General features: G+C 40.5%; 1 protein-coding gene across 1 annotated transcript in view; it reads left to right on the plus strand.

Annotated features, from left to right (window-relative positions):
* Window positions 1–3,672: 3,672 nt before the first annotated feature.
* The window catches only part of LOC140105178 (flavin-containing monooxygenase 5-like), a 98,851-nt gene continuing 76,602 nt past the window's right edge, over window positions 3,673–25,921 (plus strand). Inside the window, exons 1-6 of the mRNA XM_072129124.1 lie at window positions 3,673–3,743; window positions 3,824–3,974; window positions 4,178–4,366; window positions 15,496–15,658; window positions 22,639–22,781; window positions 25,256–25,455. Coding sequence (XP_071985225.1) covers window positions 3,843–3,974; window positions 4,178–4,366; window positions 15,496–15,658; window positions 22,639–22,781; window positions 25,256–25,455 — 827 coding nt within the window. The 5' untranslated portion in view covers window positions 3,673–3,743; window positions 3,824–3,842. The remainder of the gene's footprint in view (window positions 3,744–3,823; window positions 3,975–4,177; window positions 4,367–15,495; window positions 15,659–22,638; window positions 22,782–25,255; window positions 25,456–25,921) is intronic.

Raw genomic sequence — 25,921 nt, forward strand, 5'->3', positions numbered from 1 at the left:
TGGACAGTCAGGCCAGTGAAAGGAGTGAATTCTTGCGCGTTAGTACTCTGGCGCGTATGGCAGATTTCATGCTAGGCTGCCTATCCCGTGAACCTCGCGTTCAAAGAATTTATTCCAGGACTGATTACTGGGTATTCACTCTCCTGGACCCAAGGTACAAGCAAAATCTTTCCACTCTCATCCCTGGAGAGGAAAGGAGTGTGAGAATGCATGAATACCAGCAGGCCCTGGTGCACAAGCTGAAACAGTATTTCCCATCTGACAGCGCTAGCGGCAGAGGGGGGGAATTTCTGCGGGACAAGTAGCGAGGGAGAGTAGGCGAGCAGACAGCTTGTCCAGCACTGGCAGGGGTACGCTTTACAAGGCCTTTGCCAGTTTTATGTCACCCCAGCAAGACACTGTCACCTGTCCCCAGTCTCGGCAGAGTAGGGCTGATCTTTACAGAAAGATGGTGAGGGAGTACTTAGCTGACCATACCATCGTCCTAAATGATCACACAGCTCCCTACAACTAGTGGGTTTCAAAGCTGGACATGTGGCACGAACTGGCGCTGTACGCCTTGGAGGTTCTTGCCTGCCCTGCCGCTAGCGTGTTGTCCGAGCGGGTTTTCAGTGCAGCTGGTGGCATCATCACCGATAAGCGTACAACCTGTCGACTGACAGCGCTGACAGGCTGACGCTTATCAAGATGAATAAAGCCTGGATTTCTCAGGATTTCCATTCTCCACCAGGTGAAGGAAGCTCAACCTGAATAATTTATGCACTCCTCCTCCTCATTTTCCTCCTTCTCCTCCTCTTTGTACACTAAAGCAGAGGAAACTGGCTTTTTTTTGCCAGGCCCAACTGGCTCTAGCTATAGTACTCTATGTATTTAATTTTTCTGGAGGGCCACCTACCCGGTCCTCTGTTTTAAACAATTTTTGGGAGTGCCACATACAGGCACTCAATCTATTTAATTTTTCTGGAGGACCACCTACCTGCTCCTCTTGTTTGAAAACTTTTTTGGACTGCCACATACAGGCACTCAATCTATTAAATTTTTCTGGAGAACCACCTACCTGCTCCTCTGGTTTGAAAACTTTTGTGGACTGCCACATACAGGCACTATCCAAATTAAATTGTCTCCATAGCAGCCTCCACACGTCGTCTTTTTAGCTGCCTCCACACGTTGTCCATAAAGCTGCCTCCATACATCGTCCCCTTATCAAACGAGCTGTGTCAGGCAGAATTTTGGGTTGTTTTTTTATGGCTTCCACATCAAACTTGTTAACTTTGTCGCCACCCTGCTGTGTTATCCACAAAATATACCGGCAAACTTTTATCATTTACCAATATTATTTCAGCGCTTCTTGCGCATCTGTTTACATTCCCCTCACCCGCCATAACCCAAACTTATAAGAACACTACTACACTTGATCTTATACAAAAGGTTCTTAGAAGTGCTGTTTGGGGAGGAGCCGAGAGACAGGGGCTTGGACAGGCGAAAGCTCGCCTGGCAGCGGAGCGCCAGCTCCATCCCAAGATCCAACTAACATAGTTTTAACTGCAGCACCTTTAATCTACTACTAGTTCACTGCCTCCATACATCGTCCCCTTATCAAACGAGCTGTGTCAGGCAGAATTTTCAGGTGTTTCACCAGATACATAGTGGAACTCGGCCCATCTGTCGCCGCCATGCTGGAGACCTGAAGTTGCAATCATAGCAGCGCAATATGGATGCCCCATACTGTCGCTCTTAATCATGGAAGTCGTCTCCATGGCTGCTTCCACATGTCGTCCCCTTATCAAACGAGCTGTGTCAGGCTCTTTTTTTGGGTGTTTCACCAGATGCGTTATGGAACTTGGTCACTATGTCGCCACCATGCTGTGTTATCGACTAAATATACCGTCAACCTTTTGTTCACAAAGGAAATCATTACAGCGCTTCTTGCTCACCTCCTTTGGTGAAGCCTGAGTCCATTTAGGGTATGTCGCCATGACACTCTCTAGCCTGCCGCTGCTGCCGCTGTCTCTGCATGCCGTCCCCAAGAGTGTCAGGGTCAATTATTGGATGTTTTAGACGCTATCTAGCATTCGCTCACTCTGTCAAGATCTATCAGGGGGGGCTGATAGATCTTGATTTTAATATCAATGTAGTGTGGAACAGAGATAAATATTAGAAATAGATAGGCAGCACTGAGCTGCAGACGGAGCTAGCCATCAATAGGCACAAAGTGCTAAAAAACACTAAGTGGTCACCACAATATAGGCTGCTAATGTGAGAATTGAGAAGTTGAAGATAGCTGTAAAAATCCTAGTTTAGGAATATACAGGTTCAGCAAACAGTAAACCAATACTGACACCTACTGTCAGCAATAGACATTTATGCTACAATGTATCCAACAGTCCAATCAGCGGAACATAGCAGCATATGAGAAAAATGTGCTACAATGATTTGAATGTATAACAATCAAACAACTATTATACGCATTACCTGATTGGCCACAATAACACTGTCCACTCATCATTGGGTTTTTAAAGGAGTTTATTTGTTCAAATAACTTAGGTGTACTTTTTACTCTGATATAAAATAAAAGTTACATTTTAATGACACTCGAATATGGGTATAAATTCTTCGCCCTAGACAATGTTCTATTAAGAAAAGTTAACCCTGTCAAGTGTTTCCTTGTCCTCTAGTTCTGTTTAGTATTGTGGAGTAGAGCACTGACACTTTCTTGCTCGTTATGGGGCTGAAAGCTAGTTGATTGGCTGCAGCTCGGATCCGCTAATTTCTACAGCTGAGACAATGGAGCTTAGTGCCTCTCTTGATGATCCAGGCCTTACATGTGCACCTGAAAGTAAACTATAAAGCTTCCACCATGTCAATGAGCAAAGTCTATAAAGTGTGTGGATGCCTTGACACATTCAGTTTTTCAGATGCAGTATTGATCTCTAAACCGAAACCAAGCGAAAAAAGAGGACTAGCAGCTTTATATGTTCTCACTCATTATGATAGACAACTGCTTCAAAAACTGCATCTAAAAAACTGAAAGTGCAAACGCACCCTCAGGTAATAAACCAAAAAGTAAATAGAAAATTGTGTAACTTTTCATCAAATAATTACATTAATTTATAGAAACTGGACTACCACTTTTATCTCGCCCTGTGTACAGTCTGGCTGCTGTTAGAAATTTTCTTAATACACACAAAGCTTAAAGGAAATCTACCATTTGATTTGATGCATTATGAACTAAACATACCCTGAGAATGCTGTAGCTACACTGATGCAGGATCATATCTTGGTTAATCCCTGTGCTGAGTGGTTTTGCTGATAAAACAGATATAACATTATGATAATTAAGCTATGTGGCTTCTATATCTGCTCTGTAATTCCAAGCTCCGTAAGCCAGTCTGTCCCAGCTTTCCCAAGGTCCTGAATGGTATAATTGTTTTTTCAGCAAAACTACTCAGTTCAGGGATTAACCAAGATATGATTCTGCATCAGTGTAATAAAACCATTCTCAAGGTATATTTGGTTCATAATGCATCAAATCAAATGGTAGGTTTCTTTTAATATTAAGTGCAAAAAGATATTGGGATAAGAAACAAATAGCAATTCCCCTTTAAACAAAACTAGCAAAACGCCCTTTGAGCTTTGCACATGCATGGCACATTTCCATTTGGATAGTGCAAAGGCAGTTCTGGGTTTTATCCCAGTGACTGGTTATTACACAATATCCACATCTTCACAGCTAGAATCAACAAGTACGGCAAGAAGAGCTGCAAAGAGCTGCAAAGAAGGTTTTACTAGTTTACCAATACTAATCTAAACTTTTATTTTTCAGATCGGTAACATCTAAAGAAATGGTGCAGAAAATTTGTATAATTGGGGCAGGTTCTAGTGGCTTGACTGCAATAAAATGCTGTCTAGATGAAAATCTACATCCTACATGCTTTGAAAGTTCTGATGATATTGGAGGCTTATGGAGGTTTAAGGTAAGTGAATCACAAAGACCTTGCTCATAAAGTGCAGTTCAGCTTCTTCATTATTTAAAGGCAAGAATAAGACTTAAGCTTTCCTCCATATGTTTCTTTTATAAATTTCTATAGGTTTTTGGCTATCAATATAAAACATTAAAAAGCAATGCATGAGCTCAGCTGTACATATTTGTTATACATAGAAACATGTTATTTTTTAGGAGAACCCAGAAGATGATAGAGCCAGTATCTACAAATCTGTTATCATAAATACATCTAAGGAGATGATGTGCTTCAGTGATTACCCCATTCCAAATGATTTTCCAAATTACATGCATAACTCCAAAATTATGGACTACTTCAGAATGTACGCAGAACATTTCAACCTTTTGAAATACATAAGGTTCAAGGTAAATACAATTACTTGTATTTCATTTCTAATGTAAATGTGTCCTCATTTACCTTTCCACTTTTCACAACAATTGTGAGATGATTATACAATCCTGTCAGGAAGTGCATGTTGTTTTCCAATGTGTGGCCACCCAGTGGTTATTTTGTGGATTAAACCATCCAAGGCTTTAAAGGGGTTGTACAGTTGAGACTTTCAGATAATCGTAAGTCACTCACTTCACTGATTCAATGTTATTAGCAATTCTAGGGAGTTTTAGAGATAATGTTATATAAAGTTATAAGGTCACCAGGTGTTTATAGTCACCCATCTCCAGGGAAATGACAACTTCACAGTCCCGTGGTAGGCAGTGTTAATCATCCTATGTGCCCGCTCATGTGCTGTACACAGTGAAATTCGCTGTGCAGCTTCCTTCCTTGCTGCTGTGCTGTGCATTCTGTGCATGAGCACACTCTGCTTGGTGGGAGCCTAAGCATGGGACTTGTAGTCCCAATGCAGAGTGTGGCAGCCATCTTGCTTCCTCAGTTCCTGCCTGCCTTTGCAAAAATAGCAATTACCAAAAAATTTAAGAGGAAGTTATAGTAGCAGATGGTGTAGAGGATGTATTTATCACATCCAGGAGTTTATTTTGGAGGTTCAGGGATGTACAATCCCTTTAACTAATCTGTTTTAATACTTTATTGAACTTGTAACTTGACAGACTTCATTAACAAAAGAAGAAGAAACGGAAGAGTGGACACTTTTAAATGCATGTATAACATGTGCAACCATTCTGCTTATTAAATATAATATTTTTTATGCAACGTTTCTCACAAAAAAATATGCTTCAGTTGTTCTGCTGAACCACAGTTATATCAGAGTTTCATCTTTCAATTGCAAAGATTTGTCAGTGACATCAGCATCAACCATATGATTTAGACCAGGAGAAGGTCTGGATGCTTGCTTTCTCCTATATTCTATCAGATGTTGGTCATGTCTTCCAAAGTGAAAACTGTTCCCAAAAAATCAGGGAAAGGGTAACAGACTAATAAGGCTTACAAGGATCAAATAAGCCTAAGTGGAATGAACTCCATACTGCCAGGTCATTCCTCCCCTATACCACAAACCACTTCCAACATATCTCAGTCTGACCTGCCCAAGTGAAGCAAAACATTGGGGCACATTTACTTAACTGGTCCCTGCACGATCCCCGAGGTGCGTTGTACGCTGGAAACAACATCTGCCGCGATTCATGAAGATCATGCGCCCGAGTTCCTGCATGTGTCGCTTCCCCGATTAGGTCCGCTGGAGTTCACCTTCTTTCTGGTGCATGTAAGTGCATGGCTTGTGACACAAATTGCTTTGTTAAATCCCGCAAGTTGTCCCAATCCGTCGGATCATCTGACGGCCCACCCCCTGATTTGTGTTGCATGAAAGCCGACGCCAATGAGCCAAAATCTGATCGCATGTGCCAAAAAACCTTTCTAAATGTGGAGCACATCGGAAATCGTCAGGTATTCCGACGATAGTGCAGACCGCGGACCCTTAGTAAATGAGCCCCATTGACTTACTCTAGGCCCTGCATGAGCTTAATCAGACTTTGAACCTTGCCAGCCACTGCATATAGAATAAAATAATATAGAATAAAACCATATAGAAGCTGAACCCCGATTCTAACTCTTCCAACTGTCCCTACCCTTTATGACAAAACTGGACAACGTTCCCCATCTTATAGATTTTTATCTGGGGCTCAAACCCCTAATCATTGTAAAGGTGACTTTCAAATTATAGAGTCTTTGTATTCCAGCTTGGAATGGAGTAAACCAGGAAAGACAGTGTCCTTTCTGAAGATTAGCTCAAGACTGCTTTATTCTCTTTGGCACTGAAACTCTTATCTGGAAAGTCATAACACACTCTGCAAGGGGTGTGCAAATACACAAGCGGGCAATACTAATGGGTGGTTTGACCCTGGAAATGCAACACTATTGGATGTAAGTACACAAAGGAATGTAGAACCATTGGCTATCTTCACATAAACAAAATGTCCAGATGTTCACCTGGTTACCTTCCTCTAGGTGGTGCTAGCGAGCACTAAGTCTTTGTGTGCTGAGGGACAAACCCCACCCAAACTTTAGTTTTCACTACACAAAGTTATGTGAAATGAATGCTGAGTCTTTAAAATGTCTGACAGTATGTAAGATGGCATTCAAGACCAGTGTGATATCCTTAACACCCATGAATGAGGTAAAGGATAGGGAAGAAGGAGATCAAATCTTAAATAGCAAAACTGGGAGAGGGCATCAGGACAAAATTATAAACCAGGCAATACTCAGTGCATAAACCAAAGTCACAAGATTGCAGTGCACTGCAAAATAGAATGCAAGGGGAAGTCAGAAAATCCACACACAGGAACTTAATAACCAACAGCGAGCTCCATTCTCAAAGAGCTCATGAGCTGCCAGGGAAGCGCATAAACAAAACATCCAAGGTTTTACCCCTCAATCACCACTTTTGTTAGGACTGCCAACATAACACATGACCATGGCAATCTGTTTGCGACAGAATTCTGTCATAATTTGCATCAAAAATCTATCTAAGATGCCTTGCACCACATTTATTAAGAGTTTAAGAAGAGTTTTAGGCCCTATTACACCTAGCATTAAAAAAGGGGTTTGGCTGTACTACGGGTTGTGGCTTTACAGGAAATGTGACAGGTGCCATAAATTATGCAGCTGCAACAGCATTGGGGCACATTTACTTCCCCGGCCGACGGAGTTTACCCAAAGTGCATTGTCCGACGTCAATGCACTGTGTCGCGATTCACAAAGATCTTACTGCATAGAAATATTGGATACAAATATTACTACATAAATATGTTACTAAAACCAAGATTACTACATAGAAACAGGATCTGAACCAAACTTATCCTCATAACACATGCATATGACCTATACATCCAAATACAAAGACTTATCCACAAGTACAAATATATACATCCACAAATTGATGCTGCATATAACCACACATCCACACACATCCATATATCCAAATCCAAACATACATATACATCTACATGCACACACACACATATAGATCAACTTACATACACACATATACAGTATAGATCACATATGGATTGCATGCAACTATCACAGTTATAATTCACAAAGATATACACACACTTATGCACATATACACATTTATTACACTTGTATTACTTTTTACCTACTAAGATTTTATCTCTGGGACATCCAAGGATAACAGCAAAGCAGCATCAGAAACAGGAAAAAGGCACCCAGCAATGCAATCAATGCAGCTGAAGCCTGGTGTTTTCAGAACACACATGTTGCAGGAAAGTGAGGAACAGAAGTTGTAAGTGCAGGTACTCACTAGTCACTAGTGACCATGTATGATTTAGTTGTAAAGAGGAAGGGGGTGGGATACAGTTACCCCTTTTCATTTTAAAATCTAACCATTCCATGAATGGAGTCCTGATCCCCCCCCCCCACGATGGTGAACCTGTGTGGGTGAACTTTATAATACAAATTAAAATTATTGAAGGCAAAACTGAATGAGGGTCTCTGGCGACTCTTTCTGAACATACAGAGTCGTATAGACCAGTGTCTCTGTTGGCGGCTGATATTAAACTGTGAGCCAAAGAACTGGTGACCAGTCCGGGTTTATTCCCTCCAAATGGACGGCATTAAACCCGACTCTTTCTGAACCTACAGAGGTTCTGAACAGCAGAGGTGAATAGGGACGAAGCTGTGGTGGCATCACTAGATGCCATCAAGGCTTTTGATAGCATACAATGGGAATACTTATAGGCAGTACTAGGTAAGCTGGGGTTTGGACCTAAATTTATACAGTGGGTCCATATATTGTATAAATCACCGGTGGCGAATGTGAGGGCGAACGGAGGGGTGTCTGAACAATTTCATCTGCAAAGAGGTGTCCTCTGTCGCCTCTTCTATTTGCCCTAGCTATTGAGCCTCTGGCTTTAATGATCAGACAACACCCGGCCATAAAGGGCTTTAAATATAGAGAGGGGGAAGAGAGGGTTGCTTTATATGGTGAGGATGTCCTATTATTTTTGTACGAAGTCCAGAATACGTTACCAAGGGTAATGGAAGTGTTGGAACACTTTGGGGGATTTTCGGTCCTTAGAATTAATTGGCTGAAATCAGCAATTTTAGCTTTTGTCTAGAAATTATCCATTACAGGTGCAGGGGGGAGGAATCCCGATAGTGGAGGAATTTACATACCTGGGCATCAGAGTCAATAGGATGATCTCAGATTATGTTGAGTTGAACCTGGTACCCATATTAAAAGAGGCGCGTTCCAGGGTTCAGGTATGGAGTAAGTTGCCTATATGGCCTTAGGCAGGGCGAACTCAATTAAGATGACATTAATGCCACAATTTTTGTACGTCTTACATATAATGCTCCAGTATGGATACCAAAGTTCTGGTATAGAAAGATTTATAGTTGATTTAGGGATCTAATATGGAAACAGGGAGTACACAGGATAAAATTAGAAAAAATACAACTGCCTAAACATAAAGTGGGGTTGGCGATCCCGGATGCGTGGGCATATTATATGGCTGCTCAGTGTCAGCATTTTGAGGGGTGGGAGAGACCGAGAGAGGAGTCTTTGTGTCCAATGGTGGTAAGGCATTTTGGAGACACGTTGGAACCAGTGGCTGCACTAGAGGCTGGAAAGTTGGGGGATAGGGTAAGTCGGTGCCCCACACTAGCATTGCTGCAGAGAATATGGCAGATTTATAAGCAGATAATGGAGATAAGATCTTGGAATAAGTATACCCCAATATGGAATAATTTGCATGTGGGTGCGGTATATATGTTCAAAGATGGAAACAGAGGTAGGATATTAACAACAATTGTCAGAGGATCTAATCTTAAATCCTTCAGTCAGCTGGTGGAGGAATTTGAGAAACCCAAGACTATGTTTTATTAGTACCTGCAGTTATGACATAGCCTACAGGTACAATTTGAATCAGAGGAGGTTGAGTTTTCATAATTGGGAGTCATGACAAGGGTAGTGCAAGCACAGAACATGAGGAGTCTTATTTCAATGTTGTATGGAGCAATTTTGGATAAGCTAGAAACAACTATAAGAAAATGGGACCTTGAGGCTGGGGAACTGCCGGATGATGAATGGGAGGAGATTCTAGAGTCTTCAAGTAAAATATCTTTGAATGTAGGGGATTCCCAACTGTTTCTATTGCACAGGGCATACAGGACCCCAGAGGTGCTGCATAAGATGGGGTTGAGAGCAGATACACGTTGCCCGCGATGCTTAGGTGATATATTGAATATATTCTGGACGTGCCTGGAGTTAAGGGGGCTGTGGAACAAAACTCAGCATTTGGTACAGGAGGTGTTTGGAGTCCAGATTCAGCAAGAACCTAAAGTTTGTGTATTGGGTATGTGGGTGAGATAGATGTCACTAGGGCAGAACAGATTGCAGTGGCAAAATTGTTGTACCAGGTTCATAAGACTACTGCAAGGCACTGGTTGGACGCTGACCCACGAGAATGTCGGAAATTAAAAGATGGAATTGGGGGTATTCCTGAAGAGAAATGCGATCAAGAAATATGGGAAACAATGGAACAAATGGCTGGAGTGTCCAGGAATAGGGGCAGAAGATCTCATACGAAGGCGGCAGAGGGTTCGCGCTGAAGGATGGCCAGAATTGTGAGGAAATGGGAAATAGGTGTTGAGAAGAATAGCTAATTAGGCACCGAAATATGGGGCACTTTCTGAAGTGCACAACACAGCCAGACCTTGGGGGGCGTGAGGAGGGGGGGAGTTGGGGGGAATAATTATATGATTCAAAAATGATTGTATAATTGTACAGTTTACAGTTGAAATTATGATTACTGAGTATTACTTTTGTAACATTTACTTGCTTTAACCCCTTAAGGACGCAGCCATTTTGTAGCTTTAGGCTCAGTCCCATTTTTTGCATTCTGACATGCGTCTCTTTATATGGTTATAACTTTTGAACTCTGTTACTTATCAAAGGGATTCTATGATTGTTTTTTCTTCACATGTTGTACTTAATTTTAGTGGTAAATTTTGGCTGATAAGTTTCGTGGTTATTTACAAAAAAATAAATGAATTCAAATGAATTCTTTGAAAAATTTGCTATTTTCGAAATTCAAAATCATCGCGTTTTCAGGCAGATAGATTTACCACCTAAATAACTTGCTGAATAACATTTTCCATATGTCTACCTTACATTTTCATAATTTTTGAAATGTCTGAATAATTTATTTTGATGTCATGCGGTTTACAAATAGAATATCAATTTTCCGTATTTACAGAATTTACTATTTTGGGGATAAATACTGTTTTAAATGAAATTTTACATGTTTAGCATTAACCCCCCCTATATAATCAACTCATTTTCAAATCTGCCCCCTCAAACTATCAGAAACAGCTTTTAGGAAGATAGTTAACCCCTTGAGATCTTCATAGTAATTGAATCAAAATGGAGGTGAAATTTAGAATGGTCAAATTTTGTGGGTTATATGTTCATTTAGCCCAAAAATGTACACATTTCCAAAAAATAAAAAGAGAAAAACCACCATACAATTTGAAATTTCTCCCGATTACAGAGACCCCCCACATGTGGCTGTGACTTGTTTCATGGGCGCACGGCGAGGCGCAGAAGGGAAGGAGCGTCCTGCAGCTGCCAGGATTTTTGTTTCCTCATTGGCCCATTTTGCAGGCTGTAATATTTTTTCTTTTTTCGATATTGGGGCCTTGTGGTGGCATTTTTTTTGTGGGAAGAGATGCTTTTTCCAGTGTTACCATTTTGGGGTTGGTATCCCCTATTGTTGAAAATTTAGGAACTGTTTTTGAGGTCACGAGTAGAAAAGCATCAATTCTGTACTGGGTTTTTAACTATTTTTTTGTGTTCTCCGTATAGCCTAATAATCATATTATCTTTATTCTATGAGTCGATATGATTATGGGGATACCAGACATGAATATTTTTTCTTATGTTTTACTAAATTTGCCAAATAAAACCCTAATGTGGGGAATAATCTATCATTTTTGCATTGCCGTCTTCCAAGTGGCATAACATTTTAACTTTTTTGGCTACAAAGCTGGTTAATGGCTTGTTTTTTGCGGGACATGTTGTACTTTGCAACAGTATCATTCTGGAGTACATATGTTTTGTTGATCACCTTTTATTGCATATTTTGTGGGATTCAATAAGTAAAAATCATAATTTTTGGTGGGTTTTTACAGTTTTTTTTTACGGTGTTCATTGTACGGGCTCAATAGTTATTTAATTTTATTCTATGGATTGTTATGGACACGTGATACTATATATGTGGGGTTTGTGTCATGTTATGACGTTTTTGAGCATTATATGTCTCTTTATATGTTTTGGGGCTTATGGGCATTTTTATTGATTTATAAACTTATTTTTTATTGAAAAAATTTTTTTTATTTACTTTTTTACTTGTTCCACCGTGGGACATCATCTGATTGCTTGTTCATGATTATACTCTGCAATACTGATGCACATGCATAAGCTGACACTGTGCCTTTAAGATGACGTCACAGACGCCATCTTAATGGCACTGCCTTTAGGAATCTCTGAGATGCCATGGCAACGATTGGCGCCCCTGAAAACTGAGCAGGGGGGGCAATCATCGGGGAAAGACCGCCTGAGGGCATGTTAAATGCTGCGGTCGTGCTAACCACAACATTTAACGGGTGAAACACCCACGATGGGAGCCCTCTCCGACCGCGGGTGTTACCCAGGGATGCCAATGTTAGATTACCGCTGGCATCCCGCGACCCCCGATGCCGGCTTGGCTCCTGTGCAGAGCTAAACCGGCATTGTCTCCGCGCCGTAGCTCTACTGTGCTGAGCGCTATTCGCAGGACCCAGGGCAGTACAGCTAAGGCGCGGTGCGCTAAGGGGTTAATAAAAGTTACCTGATTAAAAAAAAAAGAGAATGTGATATGTTTTGTTATCCTGAATATATTTAAGAATCTTCTCTTTAAAGGGGGCTACCTTACAAGGTACCTAAGAATATATCACAGAAAGGGTTCATGTCATAGGACTAAATTAACCAAGTTAACAGTTACCAGTGGTAACTGTTTCTCCTGTAGGTGATAAAACGGGACACCATAGGGGAACATCATCACGCTATTGCCAATATTTTTAGATTTTTTTTACTTGTTTGTATGAATAATCATTTTTTTATATAATATGTACAATAAAGGTTTAATTTAGTCAGGTTTAATTCAGGTTTTAATTTAGTCCTATGACACCACCCCTTTCTGTGATATAATTTGAAAGTGGTGAGGAATATATCCGCTGTAAGCTATGATATATACAAAGTAGCTAAAAAACTATGTTTTTCTTATCTCATCCAGGAAAATGTATTTGTATATTATTGACTTTATCTATATTGTATTATACATTTTTTACTTGTTGATCAAGATAGCAAAACATACAAACCACCAAGAAGGATACAAGGAAAAAAGAAATACAAGCATGTATCAGTGTCCGTTTTTGGGTTTCTGTATTCCCCAAATTTCAATTCTTTTTTGTTGCTAAAGTAGATATCAAGATATCTGTGTCAAATCCACATAGTTGGTGGAGTGATTTTTTTCCCCCAAAGTCCAGGGTCTCAGTTTTTTCGGGCTGTGCCTACCATGTTGCTGCCACCTCCATAATTTGTCATTGTGCCACTCTGCGGTCTACTCATGCTGCTGCCAACTGACCACTGTCTCCCTGGAATACCCTGTAATTTCCATAATGTGTTTTCTCCCTCCACCACTCTATGACGTTGCCACTGTGTTTGGACTGTGTGCGGACACTGACGGATGAAATGAAGGCCAAAATGATCAGTGGCAGAATTACTGCCGACACCCTCTGCACTCTTTTGGAGGGTTTCTACATGAATCAGCTTTTAACAGAACAGTTTCGTGTCGTAATCTATGGAATCATCTGATGTCAGTGTAAAAAGAGTGCACTCTTTGATGTTATAGTGGGATCTTGGCCCTCAGCTCAGTCCTTTTCGAGCTGGCACAGTCGTTACCTTGTCAGGCTATATTCCTGCTTCACTTATTTGGTCATGGTGGTCCCTGTAAGTGCCCATGGAATTGAAGAGTGAAGAGATTCTAAGAGCGGCGGCTGTCATGTGCGTGTCATACTAAAACACAGCATTGTTTGAAGACCAAACAACATTTCCTATGCGTATTTGAGCATGGCACAACGTTCTACAACACCCTACAGGCTCTCTGCAGCCAGGAAATACACGTGTTTTTAACGTGATTTCACCCATCTCTAATTTTTATGCAACAGAATTTTGGCTGATGTTTGGGATCATTATTAATTTCCAAGATTACCTTATCTATATTAATTAAAATAGATATTTGTTTAGTCAGTAGAACAGTCCTAAAATATTTTTATAATATACCCTTATCATCATTATTATAATATACTCTAATATAACATCAAATTCTACAGTAATGCTCTAGCGCCTGTGTCTGGGTCTTCTGCAGTTTGTGTCAGGCTGAGAAAATGCTGAGTTCTATCTGGTTATTTTTAGTCAGCTGTTGGTACAGCTGCATTCTACATTGAATCTGCCTTGCACAGCTCTTTACAAACTGTGCTCTGAACAAGCAAGGGTTAACACTCTCATTCTCAGAGCTCTACTTGTATCACATAAAGCAGACTTCTTACTCAAATAAATTCCCTGTGTCACTATCTTTATTGCTGGTTAAATATTTTCTTGCTAGCTTCCTTGTCTGCACTTTGCTTGCTGTATGTGCAACACCCCTGCCGATGCAAGGCAGAGGGGTTGTTGCGAATACGTCCCACCATGTAGCTTGCAGCCTGTGTAGGGTCTGACTACATAACACAGGGGAACACTGCAGCGGTAGAGTCTGCCTGGTAAGGCAGGAGTTAAGTGTTTTATGTGATGTAATTCCAGCAACCAATCACATGTGTTATATATTGTATCTGTGAGCTGGGATGCGATTGGAGGTGGAACCACCACCTGACCAGTGGGAGTAATAAAATCCCTGGTCAGGAAAGTTCTGAAGAACAGTTAGAGTTCAGAAGAAGAGAACAGTTAGTCTAACAGGAGTCTGTCAGAGAGTTCTCAGTACAGTGCAGCCAGTACAGCTAGCAAGTGAGACCAGAGCAGGAGAGCTCAGCTCCCTACCTTAGTGGAGTGAAGAGCTAGTTAGTGAGAGAAAAGGGGTATCACCCTACCTTTAAGGGTGATATCTGAAGCAACCCAGGACAAGCTGAAGCATCCTACTAGGACACAGCTATCTCCCAGCCTGCCATTGCATTCAGGCTGAAGACCCATTCCTGTGGTTCCATCTCCACCTGCAGCACCAGCATTCTACCATTTGTCAAGGCACCTTGTTACTGTTCCTGTCGGTTCCAATAAAGAACTGTAAGTTGTTTTTGTTCAACGTCTGCCTCCATCTGGTCCCTGCTACTATGGTTGTCACCATCACGGGCACCCTATCCACCACACAGGGACTCATACTCCAGACCCCAAAGGGTTGCCCCAGGGAGAACCGCTATAGCAGCCTCTCCCTCATCATTTCTTGCCAACACCACCCTGCTGGAGACCTACCAGGCTGTAGGACAGCCCTCTGGTTCCCCATACCAAGCACCGTGACACTAGCGTGCCTAGGCCGCAACCGCCAGTCACTCAGGTACTGCGGGCCCCGGCTGTCTCCAGGCCCCAAGAAAAGGCTAGGCCCCTGTGGGGGATGTTGCATATGTCTGTACTTCTGTTTTTCCAATATTTGGCTTACATTCTTGACTACTCTTCTGTGTATTTGATTCTGTATTATATAAGCTATATAAGTCATGACCCAGATTGTCAAGCTCTCCTTTGTCTTATTTGTTTGTCTTGTTACATGTCCACACTTTGGAGTAGGGAGGGACCTTTGTTGTTGTCCATATCACCCAGGAAACACAAGAAGGTAGAGCTGTTGGGAGACTGGAGTTTTAGGATTCACAGTTATCCCTGAGTCTAGTGTTCCTATTACAAATGTCTCTTTTGTTTCACCTAACTGAGAAAACCCACAAATAATGAGTATAATTTATTTAGTATTTTTCTTTCCTTCAGACCAAGGTATGTAGCATCAAAAAGCATCCGGACTTTGCCACCACAGGCCAATGGGATGTTGTGACAGAATGTGATGGGAAGCAAGAAGTTGGAATTTTTGATGGCATACTTGTCTGCAGTGGACACCATACCTTTCCACATTTACCACTCCATACTTTTCCAGGTATGTATAAGTCATTACTTAGTTTATAACTACAAAGACCACAAAATTAAGTGCTTCATGGGGTAATGGTGTAAATATGGAATATGGTGTAAATACAAAAGTTTTTGTGGCTCTACTCACGTGGTGGTTATTGTAATGGACAGTATAAATAGGTAGCCCTGAATGCTGCTCTATGTCCCCTCTGCTGAGAGTCTAAGATGGCATCCAAAGTTTTTATTAAAAATATGAATATAAAACAAAATAGGGATGGAAGAGAAAATCATTAAATGTTTCATTCAAATGATAACATATTTTGATGACATGTTAATATACTAAAGAGCCCAGAGGGCAATTTAACCCACTAATCACTTAAATGTTAGGTTTTAAACCCTTAAAACCTAGCATTTATTTAATCATAATAAAAAAGTGAATAGTGTTCAATATCCATAGTGATTAAAATGTAATATTAATATTTGTCACTGTTGCTTGACAGTCAATACTTTACATTCAATAGGGAGGTAAGTGAGCAATTCCATAGTGTCACTAACGTCCTTTTGTCTCTATCTTTGATCCTGTTCAGATTGGGTAAGGAGGGGGATTTCTACCCTACTGCCTAAAATGACTGTCAGTATTGGTGAGCTTGGTATCTGAATACAGGCAGTCCCCGGGTTACATACAATAGTTATTAGAGGGGTTTCACCGCGCTCCTAGGAGGTAAAGGGGAGTGAAAGAGATATTAAAAAGAAGTTCAATAGAAAGTATTGTGTCTAGCTGCTGCGTCCTCTGGTTTTACAGGAACAGATCCTGATGTACAAAGATTTGTGAAGTGGGTGGCCAGTGGTTGGTCGGGCTTCTCTTTTTTTCAGGATTTGGTCATTATATGCATAACAACAATTGTTCACTAGATTAGAGACATTTATTACACATAAAAACAGTAAAGTTTAAGAATTTATCAGTGTAAAATTTGGACGACGCGTTTCGGGGTGGATTGACCCCTTCTTCACGTCCACAAGGTTCTGTAGGTTGTAATAATGTATTGTCAGGTTTTGGATGTCCACAAGAAGTTATACAGAAGTACAATTTATAATCTCATAGGAAATGACATTATTGTCTATAGTAGATAAAATATAAATATTTTGACACATAAAACAAAATAAGAGTGGTTCAAAATATACAAAGTTTAAAAATGTAGTAATACATTAGAACAATAGTTATTGTGAAGCCAGTGTTTAAAGGTATAACAGAAGTTTAGATTCATTAATATGACAAGAAGAACATCTATTGATGAAATTCAAATAAAAAGGTGAGTGAACTGACCTTTCTGTGTATCAGAAATCGAATATGGAACTCTTTGGAAAAAAAGTACTGTTTTATGGACACTAAAAAGAGAAGTAGGGTGTAATATTAAACAGAGGAATAAGTATCCAGTAGCTGTGGGGTAGGGGGAATTGTATATTATCTGACCTTTCTTACGCTGAACTGGGATGTGGGCCAGTTGTCCGGTATCGAATTAATATATAAACCTGCAGTGCTGTGAGGGTAATAGTAAAACCGGCATTAGAATGTCCCTTGTCTTTAATTACCTTGGGTGATGAGCAGGATAAAGGACTTACATAGAGGGTTTATCCGGTCCGGTCAGCAGCAGCGAGACGAGTGATCGCCGCTGCCGTTGGCCGGGGATTTAAATAGGGCCGGGCGGAGTGAGCACCTGCGCTCTGCAGGTGAATAGAAGGTGTGCTGTGCGCATGCGCAGCCGCCGTTATCGGAGGTTCCGGAGATGTCAGTGGAGTGTAGGCTGAAGGGATCTGGTATGTACGTGCGCTATTATTGAAGGTTGATGATGTTAAGTCTTTATGGTAATTGATGGCCAGGAAATTAATCTCAAAGTGAGTTTTAATTAGTTAGTCCATTGTTGGTGGCGTTGATCTGGGAATTGGGATTATATGGAGTGGATCCTTTGGTGTGAGGGAAGAAACAATATAGTAGTAAACAGTATATAGAAACCATATGATGATGAATAAGAACCGTATAAGTAATTGGGGGGTTGGAAGCCTATATGGGGTGGACTTAATAGAGTAAGGGTCTGTGGGATTAGATTCATTAGATTTTCTCAATGTTTTCATTGAGACCGTAAGGGTTCATGGTGTTTAACTTATAGATCCAATAGTTCTCTCTCTTAATAAGTTGCTGTACATACAAGTTGGGTTACATACAAGATAGGGTCTGTAGGTTTGTTCTTAAGTTGAATTTGTATATAAGTCGGAACTGTATATGTTATCATTGTAACCCCAGCCAGAATTTTTTTGGTCTCTGTGACAATTGGATTTAAAAATGTTGGGTTGTCATAAGACTCAGGATTATCAATAAAGCCTCATTACAGACGCCTGTGATAACTGTTACAGCTGTTTATTGTAGCCTAGGACTAAAGTACAATAAATAACCAATATCCAGAGGTCCGTTTGTAACTAGGGGTCGTATGTAAGTCGAGTGTTCTTAAGTAGGGGACCGCCTGTAGTCTCAATTTACTGGTTATATTAGTTCCCTATTTATGATCATACAATGTTGGACAAAAACACCTAGAAATTAGATAGAATTTGAGGTATAGATATTATAGACAAATTATTAAAACACTTCCACATGCTTTTTCTGTGAAAGATTATTTGGAACCAGAATGTAAGGTGAACATGGTCTTGAAGGAGCAGAGGTCCCTACAAGCAAAGACTGGAGCACAATTGTCAGTACAGTGTAGTGGATAAAGAGAGGACACTGGCTAGTGCAGTTGTGTCATTACTGGAATGCTTGATGGCTTCATTAAATGATAGGCAATATGGGGAAAGAAAAGTTAATAGTTTTAATTTTAGCATGAAGATAGAATTGTATTTAGATGTCACCACACTCAGTCACCTTTCAGCAGTGGTGTAACTAGGAAAAACAGGGCCCCATAGCTGGCTTCTGCATGGGGCCCCCCTTCTCACTTAAGAAATATACATATTTGTATACTCACACATGCAAGTTACAATCACACATTTGTACACACATATAGAACATATATACATTACATATATGTTATATACATCTTATGTTGTACTATGTGCAGCATAATATGTATATAATGGAGCACATCCTCCACTCTTTAGTATGTCAGGTAGGATGACAGGGCCCCCTGACACTGTGGGCCCCATAGTGGCTGTTATTGCTGCTACCACTGTAGTTATGCCCCTGCCATTCAGTCAATGTAATCTTGCAGACATTTATGACATATTGTGACTTCTTCTAATTCTGTTTTTAACCCTGTCCATGTGTTTAATATAGAATCAACAGGCCCAGATTCAACCATAAGCTATTTGTAAACTGCCTATGTTCAACCAATTCAATGACTGAGTGAGTGTCAGTTCATTATTCAGATAATGAATGAGGCAAAAAAATGAAAAAAGGAGCAGTGATTAACGTACAGTGCACCATTGAGAGCTATATTAAATACTAGGGCGTAGATCACTGGGTCATTCTCTACATGTCAAACAGGAATAAGAATGGAAACCACGAGCTGTGTTGGAAATAATAATGCCAAGTAGAGTACTAGTTGCTTATGTATTAAATATACAATTCTTTTCACCTAATGGGATGATCTGTCTGTTGCAGCTTGTGCAACCAGTTAGGAACATGGCACACATTTGGTTGCAGCAGGGTTGTTTCCTTATATGCATCTTTATCCTGCTTTTGTCTCAACATAGATGAGCACAGAAAAAGTAAAAAACTGTCAAAAACTACAGTAGTTTATTTTGAAGAGACATTTGCTGACAATTGACATCCTTATATTCTGTTGGAGTTATAGAAAGAAACTAAGCCTGTAAGTTTCTATAGCTGCAGCTGAATGGCTGGGAATTTACAAACATTTCATGGCAGCTGAAATTGGCTGAAGTAGTTTAATGCCAAGAATTTGCTACGACCGGGGTGTGATAGGTTGAATTCCAAGAATCTTTAGAAAAAAAACAGACACGTAGTAGATTCTAAATCTGCAGAATAAATCTGTTTCCGCTGAAAATTTTCTGGGATGCTGATACAGAATTATGCAGTGTACTTTTCTGCTGTAAGATACACATGGAAAACTTGTGTGTAATGAACTCTGCAAAGGTCAAGACTAGTAGACAGTCTATATCTACATCTGAACTGGGAGGAGAACCCAGCAGCCGCCCAGTAGGCATCAAAATGCAATAAAAGTGGTTATTAGAATGATCATTATTGTATAATTTTGTATAAACAGGGCCCCATAGCTGGCTTCTGCATGGGGCCCCCCTTCTCACTTAAGAAATATACATATTTGTATACTCACACATGCAAGTTACAATCACACATTTGTACACACATATAGAACATATATACATTACATATATGTTATATACATCTTATGTTGTACTATGTGCAGCATAATATGTATATAATGGAGCACATCCTCCACTCTTTAGTATGTCAGGTAGGATGACAGGGCCCCCTGACACTGTGGGCCCCATAGTGGCTGTTATTGCTGCTACCACTGTAGTTATGCCCCTGCCATTCAGTCAATGTAATCTTGCAGACATTTATGACATATTGTGACTTCTTCTAATTCTGTTTTTAACCCTGTCCATGTGTTCTAATATAGAATCAACAGGCCCAGATTCAACCATAAGCTATTTGTAAACTGCCTATGTTCAACCAATTCAATGACTGAGTGAGTGTCAGTTCATTATTCAGATAATGAATGAGGCAAAAAAATGAAAAAAGGAGCAGTGATTAACGTACAGTGCACCATTGAGAGCTATATTAAATACTAGGGCGTAGATCACTGGGTCATTCTCTACATGTCAAACAGGAATAAGAATGGAAACCACGAGCTGTGTTGGAAATAATAATGCCAAGTAGAGTACTAGTTGCTTATGTATTAAATATACAATTCTTTTCACCTAATGGGATGATCTGTCTGTTGCAGCTTGTGCAACCAGTTAGGAACATGGCACACATTTGGTTGCAGCAGGGTTGTTTCCTTATATGCATCTTTATCCTGCTTTTGTCTCAACATAGATGAGCACAGAAAAAGTAAAAAACTGTCAAAAACTACAGTAGTTTATTTTGAAGAGACATTTGCTGACAATTGACATCCTTATATTCTGTTGGAGTTATAGAAAGAAACTAAGCCTGTAAGTTTCTATAGCTGCAGCTGAATGGCTGGGAATTTACAAACATTTCATGGCAGCTGAAATTGGCTGAAGTAGTTTAATGCCAAGAATTTGCTACGACCGGGGTGTGATAGGTTGAATTCCAAGAATCTTTAGAAAAAAAACAGACACGTAGTAGATTCTAAATCTGCAGAATAAATCTGTTTCCGCTGAAAATTTTCTGGGATGCTGATACAGAATTATGCAGTGTACTTTTCTGCTGTAAGATACACATGGAAAACTTGTGTGTAATGAACTCTGCAAAGGTCAAGACTAGTAGACAGTCTATATCTACATCTGAACTGGGAGGAGAACCCAGCAGCCGCCCAGTAGGCATCAAAATGCAATAAAAGTGGTTATTAGAATGATCATTATTGTATAATTTTGTATAAACAGGGCCCCATAGCTGGCTTCTGCATGGGGCCCCCCTTCTCACTTAAGAAATATACATATTTGTATACTCACACATGCAAGTTACAATCACACATTTGTACACACATATAGAACATATATACATTACATATATGTTATATACATCTTATGTTGTACTATGTGCAGCATAATATGTATATAATGGAGCACATCCTCCACTCTTTAGTATGTCAGGTAGGATGACAGGGCCCCCTGACACTGTGGGCCCCATAGTGGCTGTTATTGCTGCTACCACTGTAGTTATGCCCCTGCCATTCAGTCAATGTAATCTTGCAGACATTTATGACATATTGTGACTTCTTCTAATTCTGTTTTTAACCCTGTCCATGTGTTCTAATATAGAATCAACAGGCCCAGGTTCAACCATAAGCTATTTGTAAACTGCCTATGTTCAACCAATTCAATGACTGAGTGAGTGTCAGTTCATTATTCAGATAATGAATGAGGCAAAAAAATGAAAAAAGGAGCAGTGATTAACGTACAGTGCACCATTGAGAGCTATATTAAATACTAGGGCGTAGATCACTGGGTCATTCTCTACATGTCAAACAGGAATAAGAATGGAAACCACGAGCTGTGTTGGAAATAATAATGCCAAGTAGAGTACTAGTTGCTTATGTATTAAATATACAATTCTTTTCACCTAATGGGATGATCTGTCTGTTGCAGCTTGTGCAACCAGTTAGGAACATGGCACACATTTGGTTGCAGCAGGGTTGTTTCCTTATATGCATCTTTATCCTGCTTTTGTCTCAGCATAGATGAGCACAGAAAAAGTAAAAAACTGTCAAAAACTACAGTAGTTTATTTTGAAGAGACATTTGCTGACAATTGACATCCTTATATTCTGTTGGAGTTATAGAAAGAAACTAAGCCTGTAAGTTTCTATAGCTGCAGCTGAATGGCTGGGAATTTACAAACATTTCATGGCAGCTGAAATTGGCTGAAGTAGTTTAATGCCAAGAATTTGCTACGACCGGGGTGTGATAGGTTGAATTCCAAGAATCTTTAGAAAAAAAACAGACACGTAGTAGATTCTAAATCTGCAGAATAAATCTGTTTCCGCTGAAAATTTTCTGGGATGCTGATACAGAATTATGCAGTGTACTTTTCTGCTGTAAGATACACATGGAAAACTTGTGTGTAATGAACTCTGCAAAGGTCAAGACTAGTAGACAGTCTATATCTACATCTGAACTGGGAGGAGAACCCAGCAGCCGCCCAGTAGGCATCAAAATGCAATAAAAGTGGTTATTAGAATGATCATTATTGTATAATTTTGTGTCTTCTCTGCCACTTTTACCACGTGAGTGTTTCCCCAATGGTGCTTTTCTTTTTTTAAAGAAACATTAACTTATTATCTACTTTTTTTCATAGGCATTGACAAGTTTAAAGGAAAATATTTACACAGTCGGGATTATAAATATCCACAGGAGTTTGCAGATAAGAGAATAATTGTGATTGGAATTGGAAACTCTGGTGGTGACCTGGCAGTGGAATTGAGTTCTGTTGCTAAACAGGTCAGTTGGATGAACAGAATAAAACATAATGGGGCTTAATTACTAAGGGTCACTGATCGTTCTTTCGTCAGACTGTGCGCTGTTTTTGGGATTTGCGCGGCTTTGACAGTTATTTAGCAGGGTTCTGTGCTGGGATAGTGTCGCACGCGATTGATTTTTGGCACGGCTGCGCTGGCTTCCATGCAACACAAATTGTGGGGCTGTCGTCGGACGATCAGAATGATTCGGACTGCACCAGGAAGAAGAAAGTGAACTCCGGCAGACCTGAGCGGGGAAGTGCCACATGCAGGATATCTGGGGCACGATCTTTTGGTGAACTCCGCTGACTGGGTAAGTAAATATACCCCAATGACCCAGATTTATCAATAGTGAGACAAACTGCAGTCTGCCTCACATATGTGCAGGTCAAAATCTCTATGTTTTGTTCCCTGAGCCATTTAGTTAGCACCTTTGCTTTATGGCAAGGTGCTCCATCATGCTGGAAAAGGCATTGTTGATCAACAAACTGCTCTTGGACGATTGGGAGAAGTTGCTCTTGGAGGACATTCTGGTACCATTCTTTATTCATGAATGGGTTTTTAGGCAAGACTGTGAGAGAGACAATTCCCTTAGCTGAGAAGCAACCCCACACATGAATGGTTGCAGGATGCTTTACAGTTGGCATGAGACAAGACTGGTGGTATCGCTCACCTTGTCTTCTTCAAACAAGCTGTTTTCCAGATGTTCCAAACAATCAGAAAGGGGATTCATCAGAGAAAATGACTTTACCCCAGTCCTCAGCAGTCCACTCCCTGTACCACCTTTTGTGGTTTATACTCCCTGCTCTGTCACAGCTTTCATTCATTTCAGCACCCTGAGGAAACCAGTCAAGCAGAAAATAGAAGAAATTTGGATGATCATTGTAGCTTCCCATAAACAGGAAGAATTGCCAGGGCCAAAGCAAGAGCTACAATAATAATCCAGATCTGTCCACACCTTCCCACTCATCCAGTAGTCCCATCCACTGTCACTTTAAAATAGCTCTGCACACAGCAAGTCCTGGGCTGTCTGGGACTGCAGAACGATATCTGGAGTCCTCTCTGGTGAAGGCCTGGGTGCCCACAGAAAGGGCTCCGAGTGCCACCTCTGGCACCCGTGCCATAGGTTCGCCACCACTGCTTTCTAACATTCTGGAGTATATGCAAATTGCCATTATAAAACCTGATGCAGTAGACTTTGTAAAAATTAAGATTTCTATCATTCTCAAAACTTTTGGCTACGACTGTACATGTAATTTAATTCATTTGCCATATGTAAACATTCCTAAATTGGGTGTTATTAAAAAAACGACCACCTCACATTTTGGCAGCAGTGGCCAGACATGCGCGATTGTCTGGCCCGGATTCAGCGATCGATACCACAGGATGGCTGTAGGACATGCAGTAACTCCCGGACATTTCATATACAAAAACCTTTTGTTTCTATGTGCAATCCCTCCAGCGGAGGTGGCCATATCCAAGGAGTCAGTCTTGTTTCTAAGGGCCCATATCACTACATTTATGAGAAAACATTTTCACACAGGTAAATTTTTTTTAATAACATCTTATTGAAGAAATGCATATATATGGCAGATTAATAAAATTGATGGTAAATGCCGAGACGAGAATACCCCTTTAAAGTTATGTAATTTCCCTTTTAAACTTTAAAACATTTTATATATACCATATATACTCGAGTATAAGCCGAACCGAGGATAAGCCGCGACCCTTAATTTTAACACAAAAAACCTGTAAAACCTATTAACAAGAGGGTGGGAAATACATTGGTCACAGCCCCCCCAGTATATAGCCTGCACACCCTCATAGTATATAGCCTGCCAGCCCTCATAGTATATAGCCTGCCAGCCCTTCCGACGCCACCCCGGCAGGCCCTCTTCTATTCATCGTCGCTCTGGCATTGGCTCCATGTCCCCGTGTCGGTCGCAGACATTGTGATGTCAGCCGCTTGCTGACATCATAGTGTTTGCCGATGCTGGCGTGCACATTAGAATGTCAGGGTGCGGCTGATGCCACGATGCCTGCGATGGACTGCTTCGGGGACACGGAGCCAATGATGGAAAGAAGAGTACCTGCCGGGGTGGCGTCAGAAGGGCTGGCAGGCTATATACTATGAGAGCAGGCGGGCTATATACTAATACAGTATATGTATTTATATTTAAATGTCTTAAATTTAAGTACAAAGTGTTAATCCCAAATTATGTGTAGTCTGGCCTCACTTGGCAAATGCAGTAGCCAATTGATGACTGGCTGCTGTAGCCAGGAAATGTGCATTTGAAAACCACACAATACAGTGAACAATATCATAGGAATTTACAGTACAGTATATACTACTTGTTATTATTCTTGTTTTACACTTTGTATCTACTCTTATATGCTTAAATAATGACTATTTATATGTTTTCTATAAAATTATTTTTTTGTCAACTTTATCAACAGGTCTACCTCAGTACCAGGAGAGGTGCTTGGGTTGTTAACCGTGTGGCTGATGAAGGGTTTCCACTAGATGTAGTTCTGTACAGCCGATATAAACTGCTTCTTAAACAATACTTCACCACAGAAATGTTGAATAGCTGGGCAGAAAAAAAAATGAATAGACGTTTTAATCATGAGAATTTTGGCCTAAAACCCCAACACAGGTATCTGCAACTTTAACCAGTAGACATTGAGTCCTGCTGTTGAAATCTCCAGAGAAAAAGACAGCAGATATGGCCATATTTTGTAGTGAATTTAGTATTTTACTATAATATATGTGTGAGCCTAAAACCTCATGCCACATGCACATTTTCTGCCTCCTCTTAAAGAGAAACTGTCACCAGGGACACCCACAAAGCACACACTGCATCTTTTGGATGCCTTTACACATGTTACACTGATGCCTCTATCCATGGGATTAGAGCCACCATTCTTCTAATGTTATTTATGTCCTCTGCTTCAGTCAGAGAGGTGGAGAGCTTCAATATGCAGTTTGTATGCCCCATCTCCTCACTGATGCTGACACTGTTAATGCAGCACCCCTTATGAATGAGAGAGAAATGTGACTCTCTGAAGACAATTCCTGAGGGCAGCATGAGGTTGATTTCTTATCATATAGCCAGGTCTCTC

Source organism: Engystomops pustulosus, chromosome 10, assembly GCF_040894005.1.
Source record: "Engystomops pustulosus chromosome 10, aEngPut4.maternal, whole genome shotgun sequence".
Lineage (NCBI taxonomy): Eukaryota > Metazoa > Chordata > Amphibia > Anura > Leptodactylidae > Engystomops > Engystomops pustulosus.